Source organism: Coenobita brevimanus, chromosome 60 (genome assembly GCF_032717465.1).
Source record: "Coenobita brevimanus isolate Jiangsu-jjx chromosome 60, ASM3271746v2, whole genome shotgun sequence".
In the NCBI taxonomy this organism is placed as follows: Eukaryota; Metazoa; Arthropoda; class Malacostraca; order Decapoda; family Coenobitidae; genus Coenobita; species Coenobita brevimanus.
This window is the reverse complement of record NC_137013.1, coordinates 38,091,845-38,116,806: the sequence shown is the minus strand read 5'-3', so window position 1 is coordinate 38,116,806 and position 24,962 is coordinate 38,091,845. Positions and strand designations below refer to the sequence as shown.

Sequence of the window (24,962 nt, the reverse complement as noted above, 5' to 3'; positions counted from 1 at the left end):
TCTACATTTAACAATCTTTCAAAATACTCTGCCCATCTCTTCCTTACTGCATCCATCTCAATTAACATCCTTCCATCCTCTGCTTTTACTCGTTCTTCCTTCCCAGACTCTCCCTTTCGCACCCTTTTCACCTCCTTCCAAAACATTTTCTTATTCTGTTGAAAATTCTCTGTCAGCCGCCTACCCCACCTCTCATCTGCTGCCACTTTAGCATCACGCACAGCCCTTCTCGCTCTATTTCTCTTTTCCTTATACCTTTCATATGACATCTCATCCTTCCTCTGCAGCCACACTTCATATGCCCGTCTCTTCTCAGCCACAGCCATACTTACTTCCTCGCACCACCATTCACTTCCTTTTCTTACACCACCACCCACACGTCTCACACCACACACCTCTTCTGCATGCCCCACCACAGCACTCTTAAACAACTGCCATTCCTCCTCCACGCTGCCATTTTCCCGATCTTTCACTGCGTTCCACTTATCTTTCAATTTCTCCTGATACTCTATCTTTTTCTCTCTTTTATCCAACTCACTCACTTTCAAAACCTCCCTGCCACACCTAACCCTCCTAGCTCTCACCCATCTCTTACCTACTCTCAACTTTCCCTCCACCAGGTAGTGGTCAGACATACCTCCACCCTCCCCTCTCAGAACTCTCACATCCAACAATCTTCCTATTACATTCCTAGACACAACCACATAGTCCATCAAGGCTCTATCAACAACCCTTCCACCCTCCTGTCTCACCCATGTATACTTATAAATATCTTTCTTCTCAAACAGCGTATTCCCAATCACCAACCCTTAAATTTGTGAATTGTTTTGGCACACACTATTTCATTCGGTAGTGCATTCCATTGATCAATTGCTCTGTTTGGGAAACTGAATTTCCTTACGTCTTTATCACCTCTCTTCTTATGCAGTTTTTTGCAGTGTCCTCTTGCTGATGCTTCTCCATATGTTAAGTAATCATTTATGTCTATTTTCTCCTTTCCTGATATGCACTTATATAGCATTATCATGTCACCTCTTTTCCTTCTCTCCTGTAGTGTTGGTAGATTCAGTTTATTTAGTCTTTCTTCGTAGCTTAGGTCCCTTAAGCTTGGTATCCATCTTGTAGCGGCCCTTTGAACTTTTTCAATCTTGTCTATATGCTTTTTGAGATGAGGACTCCAGACTATTGATGCATATTCCAGGGTTGGTCTAATGAATGATGTTATTATCCTTCTTAGCATGTCTTCATTTATGTATGTGAATGCTATTCTCATATTTGCAAGCAGTGTATACATGTTCCGTACCTTCTCGCTGATGTGGTCAGCCGGAGATAGTCTGTTATTGATAATCACACCTAGGTCTTTCTCTCTTTCTGATGTGTATAGGGTTTTATTTCCTAACTTATAATCCCAATCAGGTCTTTTTCCACTTTTACCAAACTTGATTACACGACACTTGTCCACATTGAATTCCATTTGCCATGTACTACTCCATTCATGAAGTTTATTTAATTCTTCTTGTAGCTCCCTACAAGAGTCTGTGCTAGTAATTCTCCTTTGTATTTTTGCATCATCTGCAAACATATTCAGATAGTTCTCATTTCCAGTGTTACTGTTTATATCATTTATGTACACTAGAAACATGATTGGTGCCAGCACCGAACCCTGTGGTACTCCACTAGTCACTTCTTTCCATGATGAGTAGTTTCCTCTTAGTACTGTCCTCATTTCTCTTTTTATGAGAAAGTCTTGCATCCAACAAAACAGTTTGCCTCGAATTCCTCCTTGATGGTACAGCTTCCATAAAAGTCTTTGGTGTGGTACTGTGTTAAAAGCTTTCTTGAAATCTAAATAGATACTGTCCACCCATCCTTCCCTTTCCTGTATTGTGTTTGTTACTCTGTCATAGTAGCTCAACAGATTAGTAACACATGATTTTCCTTTTCTGAAACCAAACTGTCTTTCTGTTATCATACTGTGTTCTTCTAGATGATTTACCCAAGCTTTTCTTATAAGTTTTTCTAATACCTTGCTTACAACACTGGTCAGTGATACTGGTCGGTAGTTGAGAGGATTTTGTCTATTTCCTTTCTTGAATAAGGGGACTATATTTGCTTTTTTCCAAATATCAGGTAGTTTCCCTTGACTCAAGGATTTCTTGGAAATTAAAAATAATGGTTTACTTAACTCCTTTGCACATTCTCGTAACACCCAACATGAAATTTCATCAGGACCACTTGCTTTTCCTCTGTCTAATCTACTTAACTCCTCCTGTATTACTTTTTCTGCTATTTGTATATCTGGTAGTATGTGTGGACATGCGTGTTCCACGTATTCCCTCTCAAAATTTTTTCCTTCTGTAAAAACTAATTGGAAATTCTTATTTAGTGCTTCACAAATATCTTTCTCTTGTGTATAAGTGATTCCCTCGTCCGTGATGGATTGTATTATATCTTTTACTTTGGTTTTGCTTCTGATATAGCTGTAAAACAGCTTTGGTTGATCACTACTTTTATTTATTATATCCTCCTCAAACTGTTTTTGGGCTTCCCTCCATATTCTTGTATAGTCGTTTCTTGCCTGTTTGTAATTATTATGCGCCCTTTCACTATTGTGTCTTCTGTATCTATTCCACAACAAATCTCTTCTTTCTTTTGATTTTTTACATTCTGTATTGAACCATTTCTGTATTTTCTTATCTGCTTCTTTGTGCTGTGGGATGTACTTCTGGACTCCTATTTCATAAAATTCACAAAAATTTTTATATACAGCATTTAAATCTTGTCCTCTAAGCTCATTTTCCCAATCAACTTCTAAGAAATACTTCTTTAGGTCTTGATAATTTCCATTTTTATAGTTTAGTCTCTTTTTGTAACTGTCATTGCTGTTTACTATGTCATATGCTATCCTGAAGTTATAATTTAGTACTGCATGATCGCTTTTGCCGAGTGGAGGGTGATATATTAAACTGTCAATGTCATTTTCTTGCCTAGTAAATATTAGATCTAGCACTGAAGGTACATCAAGTCCTCTTTTTCTAGTGGTTTCCCTCACATGTTGCGTTAAAACTCTTGTACGAGATCCAGGAGCTTTTGGTCCCAACAGCTTTCTTGGCTATTTATATCTAGAGTATTCCAATTTATATTTGTATTGAAATCCCCAGTTTGTATAATTCTTTCCGATTTCTCTTCCATTTTATGTAGCAAGGATCTTATACTCTGAATTGTACTCTCTGCCAGGTCCTCATATTCGTCTCTTTCCCATGTGTTTGATCTGGGTGGCATATACAAATTGGCTACAATTACTTTACCTTCAGATGTGTCGATCTCTACTGCAATCAGTTCTACTTGTGATGGTATATCTAGATTTATTTCCTTGACTTTTAGATTTTTCTTAGTTAATATTATAATTCCTCCTTTTTTTAAATTTCTGTCTCTTCTCCATATATTGTATTCCTCTAAGTTTAGTATGTCATTGGATATCCTTGGTGTTAATTTTGTCTCAGTTAGGCATATTATTTGTGGTTCATTTTCTCTGACATAATCATTCATCTCTAGTAATTTAGATACCATTCCATCCACATTTGAGTACATCAACTTTATCATCTTGTTTATATACTTGTCATGACATGGTTCGACTAACTTCCTCCTTTTTCTTCCATCCTGTTTGTGTACCACTTTCGTACCTGCAATCCTATTACTTTGTAAAAAAAAAATTTCTTCTTGTCCTCTTCTGATCTTCCCTCATTTTTTGTTTTTGCTTCTTCCCTTTTCTCTTTCAGTAATTCCAGTTCCTCTTGTGTTAGGCATCTTTTTATCCATACATTTTTGAACTCCTCTTTTTCCAAAAGATTCTTTGCATTTTTTAGTATCTCTTCCACAGTGTTTACACTCTGGAAAGTCACCTTTAGAGGTCTTGTCTTGCTTTTCTCGTATTTCCCTAACCTTTTGTGTTCCTCTATGTCTTTACTACAGATTTCCTCTGATACTTCTTTCAGTAAGCTCATTACATTTGCCATCTCCTTTTTGTCTCTAGTGATTTTGTTTTTAATTTCTTCCTCTTCTATACCAGTGATTACTATTGATTTATTTATTTCTACTGAATCTTGACTAACTTTGGATTGTTTTGGATTATTCTTTTCACTTCCTTTTTAATGTTTTTTTCCTCCACCCTTGTTTCTAAGTCTTTCTTTACTTTCACCATTTCAGCATACGTGGTTTCTACATCATTTTTGTAGCTTTGCACAGCTTCATTCACCTGTGATATCTTCTCCTCAATATCACTGCTCTGGTCCATAAGACTGCTTGCTTGTCTAATTGTCTCTGTGTCATTTTTTAACTCTTCCATAACACTCTCGTGATTAACTACTGTACTTCCCATTTCACTCACTTTCTTCCTAAGCGTATTCAATTCCACTGTTAGTTCACTGATGGTTGTGTCTTTCTTATTGGCCTCCCTTCCCAGTTTTTCTATCTCTTCCTTTTGCAAGTGCATTTGCTTCTTTATTTCATCAATTTCATTTTTGAAAGCCATTTCTAGTTTGTGTACACGTTCAACCAGTCTATTGTGAGTCTCCACTTCAACCAGTTCTTGGTAGAAATCATCATTTTGCTTTTTACTTTTATCCCTTTTCTTTTCCAAATTTGTTTTACTGAAGTATGTATCCATTTTGTAATACTAAATGAAGAGTATGTACTTACATTTTCCGCATGTGTCTGTAGTATAAACAAACCCAGCTGACTCAACGCATCGTGGTTCTTTGTTGTTTGAACCAGTCTTATTTAAACTTATTATTTCGTTTCCTTTTAATAATGAAAAATCATTTAGTCTAACCTGGTACAGAGCTTGACTCATTCAAAGATACTTATTTAGGTAATGCCTCTGGCCGTGTTGAGCTGGTATGGAGCGCCGGTACGGACGTCTTTCTCCGACGATGCCGTGTGTGTGTGTGTGTGTGTGCCAATGCAAGATCATGCAAGTAGAGTGAAAGAGTTCTGGGCAAATGTGGAAGCATGCAAGGAAAAGTTTAAAGGAATCAGAGGGTGTTTTTGATTGAAGATAAGAATGGACAAGTAGGAAATGTGAAGGCGGATGGAGTACTTGGTGAGTGGGATGTGCCTGCAGAAGAGAATGAGAATGGCAGTGCTCTAGTGGACATTTGTGCAGGGAGGGGATTGGTGATAGCCAATACCTTCTTTAGGCACAAGATGATGCACATGTATACGTGGCGAGTGATGAGAAAGGTGGGTGGTGAAGTGAATGAACGTAAGGCAATGATTGATTATGTGTGTGTGGATGAGAGAATGAGAAGGTATGTAATGAATGCAAGAGCATACAGAGGTTAGGCGAGTGGACTTTCTGACAATCACTTGGAGGTGGTGAAAGTCAAGGTTCAAGTGCAATGGAGGGTTAGAAGGAGGAATGGGCAGGAGAAAGTTGTCCATACAACGAGAGTAGAAAATTTGCAAGACGATGAGAAAAGGGCTGTATATACGAGAAAAGTGGAGGATCGATTGAGTAAAAATGATTATGAGCTGATGGGGGAGGTGGAAGGTGTGTGCAAGATACCCAAAGAAGAAATTTGTGCAGCATGTGAGATGGTGTGTGGGGTGAAGAGAAGACGTAAGAGGGTGCAAGGAACAGCTTGGTGGAAGGAAGAGGTGAGACAAGCTGTGGCGCAAAAGAAGAAAGCATATAGTAAGTGGATGGGACGCAAAGGCACGGAGGAAGTTGAGAGACGGAAGAAAGAATTATATGTAGAGGAGAAGAAGAGAGAGGTGGAAAGGTTATTAACAGAGTCAGAAGAGACTGGATGGGGAATTTGGAAGGATCTGAGTGCAAAGTGGAGGGAATGTAAGAAAATGTTCTGGAAGGAGGTAGAGTTAGATAGGGTGAAGTTAGCAGGGGAGTGAAAGATAAAAATGGTAGATTGATCGTGGAGAAAGGAGGAAAAGTGAGCAGATGGAGAGAACACTTTAAGAAACTGTTAAACATGGAGAATGAAAGTAATGTGAGTATATGGGGAATGGCTGGGAGAAGGAGGGATGTGAGAAGGGAGGAAGAGATCAGTAGGATGGAAGTAGTGGAGGTAATGAAGAAAGTCAAAATGGGGAAACCCCCACAAACTGATGGAGTGTGTGGTGAAATGCTGACACGTGGGGAAGAGATGGTAGTAGAATGGATATGGAAGATGTGCGAATGGCCTGGGAGGAAGGCAGTGTCCCGGAGGATTGGAAGGCAGGCATATTATTCCCCTCTACCAAGGAAAAGCGGAAAATAAGTGTGTGGTAATCACAGGGACATTTGTCTTAGTGTAAATGGAAAAGTATATCGTAGGATGCTTGTTGACAGAGTTATAGGGAATAACAGTGAAGAAGTTTCTAGAGAAGGGAAAGAAGTTGTATGCGGCCTTCATGGATTTAGAGAAAGCATATGACAGAGTGGATAGAGAAGAAATGAGGAAAATATTAAGAATATATGGAGTGACTGGGAAGTTGCTGAATGCCATGAAGAATATGTATAAGAGTGCTGAGGCTTCAGTGCGTGTGGACAGTGAACTGAGAGAATATTTCTATCTGAATGATGGACTGAAACAGGGATGTGTCAAGTTTCCATGGTTGTTCAGTCTGTATATGGATGGAGTTATAAAAGAGGTACAAGGTAGGAAAGTGGATGTTGGAGCGGCCTTAATAAGAAAGGGCAGCGTCTGGAAACTTCCTCTCCTGTTGTTTGCAGTTATTACGTGAAGACGAAGGGGAACATGGAAGGCTTGGTGAATGAGTTTGGGAGAGTTTAGGAAACGGAATCTGAAGGTGAAGGTAGGGATGAGTAAAGTTGTGTATGGTCTTCGAGAGAAATGAAGTCACTAAGTGTACAGTGAGGTTGGATGATGAGGAAATGGAAAATGTGAGTGCATTTACGTACTTGGGTAGGGTGATGAGTAAGGATGGAAGTTTAGAGGATGAAGTGCTTGAAAGGGTACAACAAGGAGGAAAGGTTGTTGGTTCTTTGAAAGCAGTGATAAGAAATAGGGATGTGAGCTGGATTATATAGCACAGTGTTGTGATACAGTAAGGAAGTGAAGCTTGGATCTTGTTGAAAGGACACAAGTCATGAGAGAGCAGTGGAAATGAGTTATCTGAGAGGAGCATGTGCACTTACATGGAGACAACCTGACAAATGAGGAAGTGAAGGAGCATTGAGGTGTAGACGTGGTTGTGATGGAAAGAGTTAGGAGAAAAATTCCCAGGGGTTGTTTGAAGTAAATTCAGGCATATATACCGTGGGTGGATGCAGCATTGTAGTGCAACATGTGGACGTAAGTGTAGGCTACACCGTGGATGGATAATTTACTTCAGATGTCATCGTTTTATAAAACTTATAATCAGCTTTACTGTTCTTTGATAACGGTAATCTTTTAAAGCTAATTTTGGCCTCTTTAGCTTCGGAAATTATTCCATATATAAACTGGATGCTTATACTGCAAGCTATCTATTTATCTATCGCCAGACTTCTTAATACCGCAAGGGGTGGCCACAAACAAATCGCCTCCATGTCGCTCTGTCCCCCGACATTTCACTGCCCTGTTCCCAGCTCACACCCCCCTCTCTCATATACCTCTCCACTCCATCCCTCCATCTCATCCTTGGTCTCCCTCTCCCTTTCCCCTCCTCCACTGCACTCACACTCTCCTCGTCAGTCTCTCATTCTCCATCCTCTCCACATGGCCAAACCACCTTAATATGTTTCTCCTAACGCTTCCTATCACATCCACATCCACACCACAACATTCCTTCACATCCTCATTTGTCAGCCTCTCTCTCCATATGACTCCACATGCTCCTCTCAAATAACTCACTTCCACTGCTCTCACTCTTGACTTCTGCCCCTCCAACAAGGTCCAAGCTTCACTTCCGTACGTTAGAGTTCGTATCACAATACTCTCATGTATTAACTTTTTCACTTCCATACTCACTTCCCCGTTTCTTATCACTGCTTTCAAGGAACTGCAACCTTTCTTCCCTGCTGCACCCTTTCAAGCACTTCACCCTCCAAACTTCGATCCTTACCCATCACACTGCCCAAGCACTTAAACGTACTCACATTCTCCATTTCCTCCCCATCCAAGCTCATTGCACATTCACTGACTTCACCATAACTATAGGCTACTCTTCCCTACATTCGCCTTTAGATTCCGTTTCTTACACACTCTCCCAAACTCATCCACTAAGCCTTGCAGCTCCCATTCGTCTTCATTTAACAACACAGTATCATCTGCAAACAACAGTACAGGGAGTTTCCAAACACTGCCCTCCCTCACTAGGGCCACTCCAACATCCACTACCCTATACTTGTACCGGTACCTCTTTTATAACCCCATCCAAATACAGATTGAACAACCGAGGAGATAGGACACATCCTTGTCTCAATCCAACCTTCAAATAGAAAAATTCATTCAGTTCATCATCCACACGCACTGCAGCCTTAGCACCCTCTTACATACTCTTCACGGCCTTCAACAACTTCCCATCTACTCCATACATTCCTAATACTTTCCACAATCCTTGTCTATCCACCCTGTCATATGCTTTCTCCAAATCCATGAAGGTTGTACACAACGTCTTTCCCTTCTCTAGAAACTGTTCCACTAAAGATCTAAGAATGAATATCTGACCTACACAACCTCTTCCCTTCCTAAATCCTCCCTGTTCTTCTCCAACTAATTCCTCTGTTATTTCCCTAACTCTGTCAATTATATACTTTTCCTATTACACAATGAAGGCAAATGCCTCTATGATTACCACACACTTCTTTTTCCCCTTTTCCTTTGTACAGGGGAACAATTATACCTGACTTCCAATCCTCCGGCTCTCTACCTTCCTCCCAGGCCAATCTGCACATCTTCCACATCCATTCTGTTACTATCTCTCCCCCATGCATCAGCATTTCACCACACACTCCATCAATTCCTAGGGCTTTCCCCATTTTAACTTTCTTCATTGCTTCCACAGCTTCCATCCTACTGATTTCTTCCTCTCTTCTCACACCCCTCCTTCTCCCAGCCATTCCCGAGCCACTTATACTAGCATTACTTTCATTCTCTATGTTCAACAATTCATTAAAGTGTTCGCTCCATCTGCTCACTTTTTCTCCCTTCTCCACTAGTAATCTACCATTTTAATTTTCACACCCCAACTAACTTCTTTGGCACCTTAACTCTCTTTACCTCTTTCCAGAACATTTTCTTACATTCCCTCCACTTTTCACTCAAATTCCTCCCAAATTCCTCATCCATTCTCTTCTTACTCTCTCTTACTAATCATTTCACCTCTCTCTTCCTCTCTACATTTTACTCTCGTCTTTCAACTTCTTCGACGCTCCTGTTTCTCATCCACTCATTATATACTTTCTTCTTTCGTGCCACTGCCTCTCTCACTTTTTCAGTCCACCATGCTGTTCTCTGTATTCCCTTTCGTCTTCTCTTCACCCCACACACCACCTCACATGCTGCACAGATTTCTTCTGTGAATATCTTGCACACACCTTCCACGTCCCCCATATGCTCCAATCTATATTTACCCAATCGCTCCTGCACTTCCCTCTTATATTCTGCCTTTTTTCCATCCTCTCTTAACTTTTCTACCCTCCTTGTAAGAACTACTTCCTCCTGTCCTTCCCTTCTTCTATTTCTCCATTTTGTTTGGACTTTGATCCTGACCACCACCAAGTGGTGGTCCGAAAGTCCACTCCAACTACCTCTATACACAGTACTATTGTATGCATCACACTGCAAGCAATTTACAAAAAATGCTTTAAAGTAAGAAGAGCTGTAGATTTACCACGCTCCTCAGTGTTGCCGTAACCAATGAGCAGCCTTAATTCAGACGTTTCTTGGCTCCATCTAGAGTTGAGTGAACAGGGTTGAGGAATTGGCAGGATTAGATATAGCCTTTAATAATCCCCTGGGGTCTCCTAAACCCAACGAAATCGTCTGATAAAAAGTTAAAAAAGGAAACTTGCGCCCCCTGAAGTTCCAGAAAAAAAAAAAAAAAAAAAAAAAAAAAAAATCGACTTTGTATTTCACTCACCTCAGCGATGGTCTAGGAGAGGCAGGAGTGTCCCGGAGGCTGGTCAGGACTGGATGTATGATCACTGACTCCCCACTCACGCCCACCGCCCATACACACACCCAAAACAACACCCACTCGAACATTTCTTCCCCGCACACAAACTACTCGTAGAATCTGTTGTTTACGGGTTACTTTTATTTTCGAAGATTACAGACAATTACTTAACCAATACGTTGAAGTATGAAGTAATCGTATTTTTTTTTTTTTAATTCTTTATTATACGTATATATTTACTTCGGCAGAGTATGAAACTTTACCGTATTTCCTAGGCTGTGTGATTCTAGTTTCTAACTGGTGAAAAAAAAAGCGTGTAGATACCGATCACAAATGATTAAACCAGGCTAAATTGAGCACGCAAATTCCTTTCACACCAAATGCGTTTGTCGCAGTTGTCCACGTAGAGCATTGCAGTTAACAGGAAAATATGCGCCAAAACTGCATGGGTCATTTAAGTCATTTTTTCCTCTTGCCAGAGAGAGAATGGGTAGGCTTAACTTTGAGCAATTTGTTCAGACGTATAGGAGTATACAAATATTCAAATATAATATTAACTATGAATGACGAGGCTTAAGACAGCTTTGACTGATATATTCTATTATATACTGTAAACGGAAGATAGCCACAATGACAAGGATGATACTAATATTGAGAGCTGTTTTATGAGCAGAGGCTGGAGAGGCTACAAAAGTACTGCATTTATAGTACACATGTAGTAGTAACCCCAGTTTGTCTGGCTGAGGATACCTATCAACCACAGGCAAGCATTTGCCCTTGCAGCGAACAAGCGTTGCCTTGTGGTAGGTAGCAGCACATCCTGTGAGGCGTGGGGAAGAGTCTGGTTGTTGGTTTCTGGAAGGACGCCACATTTGTCTCTCCACCCAGTTAATTGAGTCCTTTAGTGAAAGAAGAGAGATCAGACTATGATTACAGAGGACTAGGAATAGTGGATTGACGGATCTTTTGTAAAGGATGGTGGAAGAACAAGAAAGCATAAATTTTAACAGTGGCAGAGGTAACATACCTGCACCAGTTTGGATGTGATGGTCACTTGATTCAAAGAACATCTGGATGTTCAAAGTCAGATTGAATTAAAGTAGATATGGAGAAAAGACAACATAAACTTATCTCAAATTCTGTATACTACAAACACACACACACACACACACTGGATAGGCCTACCTGAAAGCATATGGCCCATGTATTGGCAATGAACTCTGCAAAATCTCGTTAAAGACACTCTCCCTCCCCTTAATATGCAGAGGACAATAAGAGATCGAGAATTAACGTGGGCAGTTTATTGTTCAGCAGGATGGTCACTACCTGGCTATCACAGCTCAACTGACGAGGTACCGCCACCCCTGGACAGCTGCCTCATCCTGTCACCCACCCTCACCTACCAACTCACAGTCTTCAAAAAACTCAGTGGTGTGTGAAATATCAGGGGTAAAGGCTTTGCTTTCCTGGTGGCATATCAATCTCACCTCTTAACATACTGACAGATGGTGTGGTTCTCTTTGAGTTCATAACCCCAACCTCACCACTTTACACAGCACGAAGTCTTCAATAACTTCAGTGGTATGTAAGGTCTAAGGTACAGCTTTGTTTCCTAGAACATCTGATGTACTTTACCTCTGAACATAGTGATATACGGTGTGGTTCTCTAGGTTCATAACCCCAACTTCACCACTTTATATGGACCTACTGTTGTGAAGTTGCCAGGCAATGTGGTTTTCATACAAATAACCCTGATTTCATTCGCCACTCAGTATAGTTTTGTTTTACATCCCACAGCTTTGGAGAACATTTCTACATCTATCGAGCTTACATGCTACTAATAAGTCAATAAACCTCTTTGTTCTTTGTGTAAAATATACATCATAACATAGTATCCATTGTATAACATTTCTACACTCAATGTACATAACTACTGAGCTTATATATATACTGTATTTATATTTATATATATATAAGTTACGACTGCACCTGGACTGCCACTATCACAAACTCACTCTCCTCAAAATGTCAAGCAATAAATTATAGCTATATAAAGGCAGTATTGTTAATTATTTGCAGAAAAACATACGTAATAAATAACAAAACTCCTGCAGATAAATCTGTCTTTTATATAAACCAGAAAAGCATGAAAATATAACTTGGCTATGAAATCTCAACAGTTGTGCCCGCTGACCATGATGACATGGTTAAAAAACCAGTTGGATAGTCTGTAAAATCTATTCACTCCTTAATACAGATTTTCTGCATGGTACATTGTACAGTTCAGTCAGTGGTGTACCGAAAGGGGGGGCCATGTGGCCATGGCCAACTCCTTTTTTGCAATTTATATATATACTGTATATATATATATATATATATATATATATATATATATATATATACATATATATGTATGTATACTGTATATTTTGTCATACTGTCCAGTATTCCTGTCTATTCTGCTAAAAAAAAAAAAAAAAAAAAAAAAAAAAGTGAGCATATGAATTTCAGTAGTATAAAGTTATTGGAGAGACTGAATCATAAATCAGTGGCACAGAGTATATACTTAAAATGACTTTAGCATACAGTATGCAATATTTATGTCATATACCCATTCCATGTGGCCACAAAATGATTATAAAATTGGCCAAAATGCAAAATTTTCTCCGAGGAGGGGGGCTTACAGCACCCCCCTGAACCCCCCAGCTGTACGGGCTTGCAGCACTTGCCAAAGTCATTGGCTGCACAGTTTAAAAGATAGAAGAAATAAAAGCCCCCCCCCCCCTTTTCAACTTTCTGGGTATGCCACTAAGTACAGTGCATTGCTGGATAAAATTAGTCAGTTCTAGATAAATGTCACAGATGTACTGTATAGTATTCCAAAGTATCGCAACTTCTTCTATACAACTGGGAGTATAAATTTGGGGGATATATTAGCACATCAGCTTTATTGGTAGCACTGAAACTTCAACTGACAAATTATTGAAAGTTACTATTGACTTAACACAGTACCCAATGCATATGGGCCACATATCAACTCAAATAAACCAAATCCCAGTGGCACATCACTCCCATCAATGCAGGTACTGTACTTCCAGTGTTAGTATCCTATCACCCACATATACTCTTTGACAAAAGTTCCTCCCTACTCATTCCCTGCCAGTTTCATGGCATCAGTGATTTACAAGGAGAGGAAAATGAAGTCAGTAACCAATATAAGTGCTGGGGTCAATTATGAATTGAAATGGAATTGATTAAAAAGAACTGTAAACTGGAATTGAGAAAAATATAAATATAAAATTAACTGAATTGAATTGGAACTGATATCAATGAACTGATGACTGAATTCATAAAATAATATTTTATACTGTAATATGCAAATTCATTATTGTACAATTATTAACTTACAGTATACTCAAACAGTAAAATATACAGTTTGCTATTACAAAAAAAAAAGTTACAAATAATTTGAAACCTATTCTTTATTTCTTCCCGTTAGATTAATGGTACTGGTTGGATTAAAACTGATTTTGAATTGAAAACATTTTAACTGAATGAAATATGGGTCTGGTCAGTACTTGGATGGGTGACCGCCTGGGAACACCAGATGCTGTTGGCATCCCTACGTGTCAAGTGGGGTTGGTGGAGGATTAGTGCCACTCCCTGTAAAACAATTAACTCTAAGCCCTTGACCACCCCGTTTGGGATACATGGTGTCTGGCAATGGATGGATGGATGGAAATATCAACCATAATGAACTGAATTGGAATTGAGGATTTTTTTTTTTTACAAATGAAGTAAACTGAATTGGAACTCATTAATACAAATTTTATTCTGAATTGGAATTGAACTGATCTGACAAAAATGAATTGACCCCAGCCCTGGTAACGATAGTAGCCACCACATCCTACGTGAATTCAAAATCAGTTTTGTTTCAAGGTTGTGGAGAGGCAGTGAACAAAGTATTTCCAAAATTCAGAGCCAGTAGTTGAGGTTGTGTAGTGAGGAGCTACCGACTATGAACGTACAATACAGTTAAGAGAATAGTGTCAAGACCTCCATTCTGCTAAACTTAAGTTTAATAATACTATACAAGGTCTGTACAGTATATCCTATTTCATAACCATACTTCTTTGTCTATTCTGGTACTTATTAAAGTAACAAAGATAGGCTATCTAAATTTTTGGTTTCTCATAATTACCAGAATGCAGGGAGATATATAAACCACACCTGACCCTTTTATGTTAGGGTTGTGTCCCAGTAACAAATTGTTTTCCATACAACTGGAACTGTAAACTGGAGGAGGCTGGCAATCAACTGTAAGGGTGATGGTGGGACTCTAACAGTCAATTTTTCTGTATGTATGAATGTATATACATATATAAAAGAACACTAACAATAACTGACATCAACCCAAATTTTAGTTACTCAGAATTACCAGACACACTGAAACATGCTGTATGAAATAATATTGCTTAAGGTTTAATTCAGCTGAACATAGGAGTCTCTATACTTATTTTGTTAACCAAACAGTACATGACACACATCAAGTCCGGGGGTTAACAACCATCAGCAGCATGGCCACAGCTCTATATGACATCAGGTACCTTTAGTCTCAGTAATGCGAATGAAGCACAAATGAGGTCATGACTCTGAGTGTTAATGACGATGGCAAATACATGCCACTGTAAGGTCATTATTACTTCTGGAGTGACTGCAATGATAAGTGATAAGAACATACTGCAATAATAAATATAATCAACTTAATCGACATGAATGCACCTAATGAGTGAATATATACATGAGGTTTGCTAAGGATTTGCCCTATTAACTGGGCCAAGATTCACAAACAAATTTTTAATTACCAATAACTCTCAAATTTTGATTTGTAAGAAGTACACAACATATGGGAAGGTCCTGTTTCCCATCTTCTCCTTCCTGCAAAAACAAAAACAATTCATGATAACACAGGGAGATTCTAAAGCCAACTTGTCCTTTTTGCAAATATAAAATGAGTTACACCAGGCAACTGATTGTAAATTTGTTTGTGATTCTAGGCTGTGCTTCAATCAAGTCCTACAGGTCAAATCAGGGACTGTCTGCCCATGCATTTAGGAAGCTCCATAATACCTCTTCTTCACCATTTAATTTCCGCATATGGCACATTAATATTATTTTGTCATTTATGCATACTGTCAATAAGTATGACATCATAAAACAAAATATATAACTTTCCATTAAGAGGACACCCTTTCATTTTTTTCTGGTTAACCCTGGACAACTTTATTCAGCTTAGGGGAGATTTTCTGAACAGGTGGGGTTCAACACATTAAAAAACATTCTTCATTAACCCATTCAGTGCACGAGGTCTTTCCACAAGTTGAAATAAAATCTTCTGGAGGTGGCAAGAATATGTTGATTATTCATCACTGTGCTGAAAGGGTAACAGTGTTATAATGGAAAATAATGGGCTACAGAAGAGGCATTTAAAAGCCTCCTAAACCCACAAAACTGAAGTCCCTTGTACCATCTCTTACTATCAGCTGGACTGCAACGTGTTATGAATACACAGTAACTCTTCTTCATATGCTGCCTTTGTTATTTTTTATTTTTTTAATGAAGTCCACAATAAATTACAAAAAGATTGCATATTTAAGTTACACCAATACCAATACAAATGTTTTACCAATTTCCTTCAATATCAAGTAGTGGCTGCAAGGTAAAAAAGTTGTGATATTTTGTAACACATCCTTGACATGTAATAACGTGTAATGCAACAAGTTTTAAGTCAAATTTAAGTTACTGCTAACAGTTTTGGTTCCTATCTCATGTCATTCTACGGTATATCACCTGTGCTAATGACTCGTAAGATAAACGGGCAGTCCTCTTGTAAGTAAAGGTGATGTTTTAAAATAAATGCTGATTATTTCCATGCAACAGTAGTGAAAATTCTGGGGAATTTTGCAGATTAACTTTAGAAGTAATGAAACTTCAATACAGATGACAATTTTTCATTATTTTAATACAGCCTGGTGGCAAAAAAAAAAAAAAAAAGAGAGAGAGAGAGAGAGAGAGAGAGGCTTACTAAAAATAATTTCTGCTAGCCGTTTTCCTTGACAGTTGTGGCACAAAGGAACCTATGCTGTATTCTCATTGGCTCTGGTAGCTCCTCAACACCTCTTCCTAAGCATTATACAGTATATAATTTTTCCATATTACATCTTATCCCTTTCTCATTCTTCCTGTTACCAGACAAACTTATTCACCTTTAAATACAGACCCTTGTAGTGAAGGGATAAGAAATATTTCCCTTAACCCTTTCACCACGAGTCCCCCCCCCCCCAAAAAAAAAATAAGGTAATGCCTTCGTTAACATTTTCTATGTTGAAAATGTATCTCCAATATACTGATTGTACTAAAAACAGAAGAATATTAACGTCTATCTATCTATTGCCAGACGCCTCAATCCCGTTCGGGGTGGCCAAAAACAAATCGCCTCCACGTTGCCCTGTCCCCCTCCATTTCACCGCCCTGCTCCCAACTTGCACCCCCCTCTCTCATATACCTCTCCACCCCATCCCTCCATCTCATCCTCAGCCTACCCCTCCCTCTCCTCCCCTCCACCTCACTCACATACACTCTCTTCGTCAGTCTTTCACCCTCCATCCTCTCCACAAGGCCAAACCACCTCAGTGTATTCCTCCTAACGCTTCTTATTACATCATCCACATCCACACCACAACGCTCCTTTATATCCTCATTTGTCAGCCTCTCTCTCCATGTGACTCCACAGGCTCCTCTTAAATAACATGTACCAAATACAGAAATAAACTGGTATGGAAGATGTGATGAAGAGCTTCTTGTGTCCATGAGAATGTGACGGCATCATCACACTTGAAGCATTCAGTGATAATATACCATTAAAATTTCTTTTTGCTATTGTAACATGATTTTACCTTGCTTAGCAGAGCCCCCAAGTAGTGAAAGAGCTAATGAAGGCTCTATTTAACCTCTCTAATTAATGCTTTTTCCTTGTATTCTGTTCATGAACAGATGATTATACAGCAAAACCTTGGTAAGTTGACCCTGTAGAAGGCAGAATTACAAGATCGAACTCTGACCATGGCATGACTGTTTATTCAGACAGTTACATGTTAGTTTCTTATATTCCATGTGCTACATTTTAGTTTATTATATTCCATACGTTACATTTGAGTTTAATTGATTGTAAAGTGAAAAAAAGTGCAGAACTTTTTGTAATTCAGCAACTGTTGCACCCCTCCACCTATACAACCTCCTAACCTAGCCTAGCCTGTGAAATGCACTGTACAGTACTGTTTTTATTGTTTATTTTCATTGCTTTATAAATGCTTCTTTAGTTCAGTATTATTAAACAAGTAATCACATATAATTTGTGACTATTAGGGGGGGGGGGGCTTTTTTTCTTTATTCAATTATTTCCGGTTAGTCGGAAAATTCATTAAGTCGAACTACCAGAGGGCCTCATACAGTTTGCCTTATCAAGGGTTTACTGTATTTAACTCTGGGAAGATTTCTAGTACAGAACAGGTTAATGAAGACTACATCTAACCCTTCCAGTTTGACAAGTCTCTCCTAGGCTGAATAAAGTCATATGAAGGTAGCAAGAACAAAATAGGGAAATCATAGTGAATGGGTTATTAATTACAGGCTGCCTCACCAACCAGCAAAGATGCAGTTCAGTCAGTCCTTGTCATAAGTTAAGTGTTCTAAAATATCACTTCACACAACTGGTAATATAAATTGAGAAACAGGAAAAAATACATAATTAAAATTATAAAATGACACCATATTTCCTAAGGAATTGTTAAACTAAGACTGGCCATGGCATAACTGAAGTTTTCTATGGAATGAATAATACCCCACGTGCTACAACCAGCTATTTACTTTCCAACAGCTGTTGACAATTGTTGGGGAAAAAAAAAAAAAAATTGAGCTGTGTAATAAGATCTGGAATAATTCAAGAATCTCAGATTCGACTCTGACTCGAATAACTTGTGGCTGAATTTCCTATTTGACAGTGATGACTGCATGGCTATTCATCACCAAGCTTTATAGGTAGTAATGGAACTCTGTCCAGCTCTGTATAATATACAGTTTGTGGATATAATTCTTTCAATCTTTTGCTGTATTCTCTAATTCATTCTCATAGCCTCCAGGAGAATTTACAGTACTCAGCTTAGGAAGGATATCAAGTAATAAACGGGTTTAGAATTACCTGATCCCTCAGACTTGGAAATCTCCCCTAACCTGCAATGATCCCTGAAAATAGTAAGAATAAAAAACTGTCATCGGAGTTAAGTGATTAATTGCAAAACAATTTACAGCAAAACCTTTTGTGCAAGGGGGACTAAACATAGCATTCACTGACCTCTTTGCGACAAACAGTCTTCCCCTAAGATGAATGAAATAACTGAAGTAGCAAGAAGTCAACATAATACATTACTGGATATAACAGAAATTTTTTTCTATAATGTACTGTGGACTTCATGAAAAAAAAAAAAAAAAAAAAAAAAAAAAAAAAGACATTGATGATTTACTGTAAAACAAAACACTACCATCTCAAATCATCCATAGGAGTCATAAGTTTGTTGCTGTGGTCCCAGGTTCACCTGGACATGCATCTGGTGAACTGCAGGCAAAAGCTGCCCCTTTTCTGCAGTCTACCATCCTCACTTCAGAGGATTTGGAGTTGTGGGGATGTCTGTATACCTGGGCAGTGGAGTTGCCCAGTTATACTGGTGCCACCACATGAAGGTCCTCTCTCCAGCACCTGAGTCATAAGATAATAACACAGCAACCAAACACTTCCAGCCACAAACAGAGAATGAAGACTTTTATTGCCAAATGACGGCATTCAACTCCACACATCCATTCCATCACAAACACCTAACCAGGCTGAAGCGTACAAATTGATTAGCAACTTTTCTCTTGGGTTTATAAAATATTTTCAACAATAACAGTAACAACTGATATCTTTTCCTACCCTAGGAGATATCTGTAGTGAGAGACAAAATTCTTTACTAACACACCAGGACTGGGATTTGCAGACACTCTATGCATTCACTGGGATACTCATAGTGTATATAATAAATACAATATTGTACATAAAACCATATTCTCACTGATGTGAGATATTCAAAAGCACCTCTTCCTTCACAACTTCATCACCCTCATCATTATCCTGATCCTGACATTCTTCTCACCTGAGGAAAGCATTAGCTAGGATGCAGAAACACAGAAAGAGAATGTATCTGTACAAGCCTGGGAGAACCAACATCATCCCCTGTGGTATGGACAACATGATCCTTCATAAGTAATTCAAGAACTCAGAATCCTGACTACCTCATAGGTCCAATTGCATTGCATATTACACCTTAACAGTCTACTGTATGGTACAGTATCCATTTCTGTTTAACACTGATAAAGTTTGCTTCAGTATGATAACACACACAACAACATGAAACTGAAATATGCAAAACAGAATGCTGGGCAAGTTATGAAAACCACCAAGCCATCGAGATTATGGCCCATAATAAACTGGTAGATACAGTAAAGGTAAGTGTCATATCCATCCCGGGATAACTGAATGTGCTAAGATAAATGCTTTTAAAAACACTTGCAATAAACATTAATGCAAGTCTTGTACACACATTATATATATATATATATATATATATATATATATATATATATATATATATATATATATATATATATATATATATATATATATATATATATATATATATATATATATATATATATATATATATATATATATATATATATATAATATATAATATATATATATATATATATATATATATATATATATATATATATATATATATATATATATATATATATATATATATATATATATATATATATATATATATATATATATATATATATATATATATATATATATATATATATATATATATATATATATATATATATATATATATATATATATATATATATATATATATATATATATATATATATATATATATATATATTATATATAATATATATATATATATATATATATATATATATATATATATATATATATTATATATATATATAATGACTTGTGAAGATACTGTAATAAGGAAATTTCATAAGTTTTAGGTTGAACAGTCAGTGAAATGCAAAGAGCATCTGAATCTTAAAGCCTGTACAATCCAGTCAAATACAGCACACAGTACAGTTCTATTACCACTACAAAAGGCTCCTGCTTATATTTAAATTCCTTCCTTAATACACTACCATTCTATTTTAACTGTACATATAAACACATTTTTTTTTTTTTTAAGCCCAACATAAATACACTGTATTTGGTATTGTGGCATTTATTGTACAGGGCAAGCTGGGGATTCCAACACCACCCAAGCAGAGGTGGTGATTTGAGTGGGCTAGAGAGTGGGGGAGGGTAGGGGCATAAGGAAGGAAGGGGCAGGGTATGATAGATACCCCAACTGTGTGTTGTCCAGGGGGGAAACGGGGTGGAGGTGAGCCATGAAAGTGACAACAGCTCTATCAATATCATAGTGTACAGCAACTATCCTCGTACGCATACATGCATGCACGCACGTGCATGTGCACGTGCACACACACACACACACACACACACACTAGCCTGGCCTTGTAAGCTTAAGGGCCATCATCTGCCTCACACTGACACACCCAAGCCACACCGGATGTGCAGCAAAAACATGTTCAGTATATTATATTGTACATTGAACCTTGCTTTTTAGTGGCATAGGCAGTAAGGTTTTGGAGAATATTTGTTTACTGATATTACATAATAAATGGTGTCATCACTCCTAATTAACATGATTAAAACAGACTAGTTAAAAAAAAAATGTCATATACAATGTACAGTACATAGTGATATATTAAAGTAGGTTAAGGAAATTACACAGAACAGCACTGAAAATGCCATACATTCCCAGTATGAAAAGTACAAAACATTTAAAAACTGGCAATCATTATCATAACTATAAACATACTACAAAGTATAGCACTCTACCACAGATACAGTGCACGTAAAAGCATTTCTGTGATGCCAACACTATATCAACCCTAAGGAGCTGTGATACAGATCCTGGGGTGGTGAAGGGTACTGTTAATTGCGCTCAAGTCCTGGTAATGGAAGCAGTTCACCAACTCTTGCCAGTTTGGCTCAAGATTCACCCATCTGGCCAAGGTCTGTTTCGTGTAAAGAAATGTTTGTAAGATTATTATAATAGAATTTAATGGTGTGACCAGTAGCAGTGTGAGCTTCTAAACATTTCTCATCATGTGCAGCTACAGAGGTGGGTGAATCAGGGTCCAAATGAGAGGAGATACTTAACAGTCATAGCTTAAATGGCTCTGCAGGCTTCTTAACACCTCTTCCTTCACAATTGACTCTGCACATTACATCTCAGTATGACGGAAATGGTGTTGATATTAAAATAATATCAATGCCATGACAGGGGTCCTTCTGCCTGATTTCCTCTCTATTCATTTGCCTGACAACCTTCCCAAAACTTCCTCAACAGATAAGGATGAGGCTGGTAGTTCTCCCCACCCCCCACCCCAAACATCCCAGTGGCACTCACTTCCCTCCACCTCCACTGTAGATAATAATGAAAATGGTTTGTCCCCCTCTCCCCTATCTCTGGCACACCCTTCCCTCCACCTCCAATGCAGATAATGGAGATGACAGTTTCACCCACACATCTCAGTGACAAGAAACAGGGAGCCAACACTATGCACATCTACATCCAGCAAAATATCTTGCACAACCCGTACAGAGAAGACAAAACTTGACCTCACCTAAATATTCATTCATTTGCAACGTACTGTATTCCAACGGTAGGAAGGAAGGAATAATGAAGAACTAGCACCAAGCCATAATATGGCTATATGACACTAAAGCAGAAGGGAGCTGGGGAAATAATTATACCAAATGTATGATGTGAAAAGCAGTAAGAAGACTGATAATACTAAAAACAGAAACAGTGGGACAGTCACTTTGAAAATCAGCAAGTTGTAAGGGCCAACTTAGTGAGAAATGGAAGAGGAAAACTGAGAGTCATTGTTGGATTATGGACATACAATCAAGAAAATGGTGATGGAGAGTCATAGGGCAGTTACAAGTGTGAACAGAGGGGCTGAGGGTTATGGCTCATTAAATGATCATGAATGAGGCGGGTATGGCCCAGGTGAAGAGAAGCAAGGATAGTATCATTGACGATTGGGATGGGTTGGTGTGCAAGGGAAGAACTAAGGGTTTAACACCATGAAGCTTGTTAACCTGCAGGTCCCACGAGGATTGCTAATGTTCAAGGAAGTGAAAGGTTAGAAGAGGAAAGCAAGCAAGAGCAGCAATGGGGCAGAGAGAGGACCTAGAGGGAAGAGTAGCAGTACATGCCAAGAAGTCAGCTTGTTCATCACCAGTAATCCCAGTATGGTTAGGAACTCAGAAGTAAACTGACTTCTTCCGGACTCAAAGATGGAACGGCCACTCCTGAATCTGGGAGACCAGAGGATGAGAAGGCATGGTGTGTAAGGATGTGAATGCGCTAAGAGAATTGGAGAAGATGAAATGGAAGAAGAGAACCTAGGAAGACTTCAGAACAAAAGAACAGCATACAGTTCTGCAGTGAGAATACTTGCGATGGAAGGAAAAGTACTTTGGAAGGAGGAGTCAGGGAACACAACAACAAACTCGACACCATAGCAAAATTTGGAGTTGTCAGTAAAGACATGCATGGTAGATGAGTGACAGGGCATGGGTTCAAGAAAATGGAAGCAAAGAGTACCTAGGGCAAGAAGAGACTTAGAGCAAGGGAGAAAAGAAGGGGAGACCACAGCAGGAGGCACATGCCAAGGTGGGAAGGACATTGTATAAAGTAGAAGAATAAGAGGAAAGGTGAAATCAATAGACTGATGAAAGGTGAGGAATTGAAGGAGAACAGATGAAGGAGATATATCGAAGGAAAAGAGCATTCAGGAAGGCTGGGAAGATGGAGTAACATATTACAGATGAAAAAAACTGAAGGTCATATGCATAGAACCTAATAGTGAGTAGAGAACAATGGTAAGTGAGGGGGGGGGGGTAATGCCTGACTCAACACAAAGACTTACAGGAGTTGACCAAAAAGGACAAATAGCTAAACAAAGACCAGTATGATGAACAGAATCGAGTTCTGAAGGAGTGCATGTGGAGGAAAAAGAATAACTTGGCAACCAAAATCGAGTTAAAGAATAAAGACAGAGTGAAGATGAAGTGTAACATGGTCAGCACCCCATGAAAGAGGAGAAAGCATTTGCAGCAAATGAAGACATGCACATTAAATTTAATTGGGAGCCAAAGATGAGGCTAAGAAAAGTGGCTGAGGAGCAATAGGAAAGAAGGGTGTTATACAGGTAAAGAGAAGGCTGCAATATGGTTCGTGAATGGGTAAACGTTACTGCACAGGACTTAAAAGTAAAAAATGAAAACCATGAATAGTAGCCCATGCTGAAGCAGGAACAATGGCAGACTGATGATGGGATTGGAGAACAACATACAGAGAAGCTGATACAGAAGGGGGTAGAAAGGAGACAATGACATTTACAGCTGTAAGAAAATATGTAGCAGTATGGACACAACCCTGGGGGACACCTTCACGTTGAGGAAAGGGGCGGGAAAGGTGGTCTCTTTGACGGACCAAGGGAATGAAGACAACAAAGAATATGATACCTCCATGCAGTATTGTAGGCCTTTTCTAAATAAAAAAAGAGACAGCAGTGACTGACTGGTAGAGTGAAAAAGTACAGTGGATAAAATACAGAACTCATTTCCAAGGAGAGGATCTAAGGTGCTGCATCCTTTGTGATATCAAAACTGTAAGGGGGAAGAAGACAACGGGATTCAAAGTGCCACACAAGTTGAGTACTGACCATCTATTCAAGAAGTTTACATAAACAACTAGTCAGGGCTATAAGACAGTAATCTTGAGGATGGTGGCCAGGTTTAACAGATTTAAGAAATGGTAGGATGATCACTATACTGTACATTAATCAGGAGGAATGAAACTTTCAGTCCACAATTTATTATACTGGGCCAGGAGAAGGGACATGGCTTGTAGGTAAAGAGGTTTTAACATAATATATTGAATACCATCAAGTCCTCTGCTTGTATTTTCACAGGACTAAAGTGAACATGACAATTTACAAAGAAGGGAGCATTAGCAACTCCCTAAGCTGACAAAGTAAAAGAGATTGGTAAAGATTCAGAATCAGAGATTTAAGGCAATGAAATTCTGGAGAGAGATGAAACCCACTACTAATATGACTAAAATAATTACCCAAAGCAGCCACAACTGAGGAAGAATCAGCTGTGAACCAACCATCCATATTAAGAACCAGAGCTTGGAGTGGGATATGTTTGCCTGACATCCTACGAAGTCAGAACCAAACTGCTGCAACAGGTATATTTTCAGAAGAAACATAGTCCCTCCAACTAGAATGCTTGGCCTGATGGATGGTATGGCAGAGGGCAGTGGAAGCTCGGTGAAATAAGAGGAGACTATGACTCTGATAAGGCATGGACTGTTTACAATGAAAGCTCTTCCTGGTGACACGTTTCACACTGAGGGCCCACGAACAAGTAGTAGCAGTCCACTAAGCAAAACGTTTCGCAGTAGATGATCGTGTATCACGGGGAATGACAGTGAGAGCAGCACTTAAAACACCAGGCCACACCAGAACAAGGAACTGTAGATGTAAAGGACTGTAAGCAGTGAGCTGGCATA

General features: G+C 38.7%; 1 protein-coding gene across 1 annotated transcript in view; it reads right to left on the bottom strand.

Annotated features, from left to right (window-relative positions):
* The window catches only part of LOC145403385 (uncharacterized), a 37,207-nt gene extending 26,996 nt beyond the window's left edge, over positions 1–10,211 (bottom strand). The window contains exon 1 of the mRNA XM_080275168.1: positions 10,087–10,211. Within this exon, the coding sequence (XP_080131294.1) occupies positions 10,087–10,211 (125 nt within the window). The remainder of the gene's footprint in view (positions 1–10,086) is intronic.
* Positions 10,212–24,962: the final 14,751 nt, after the last annotated feature.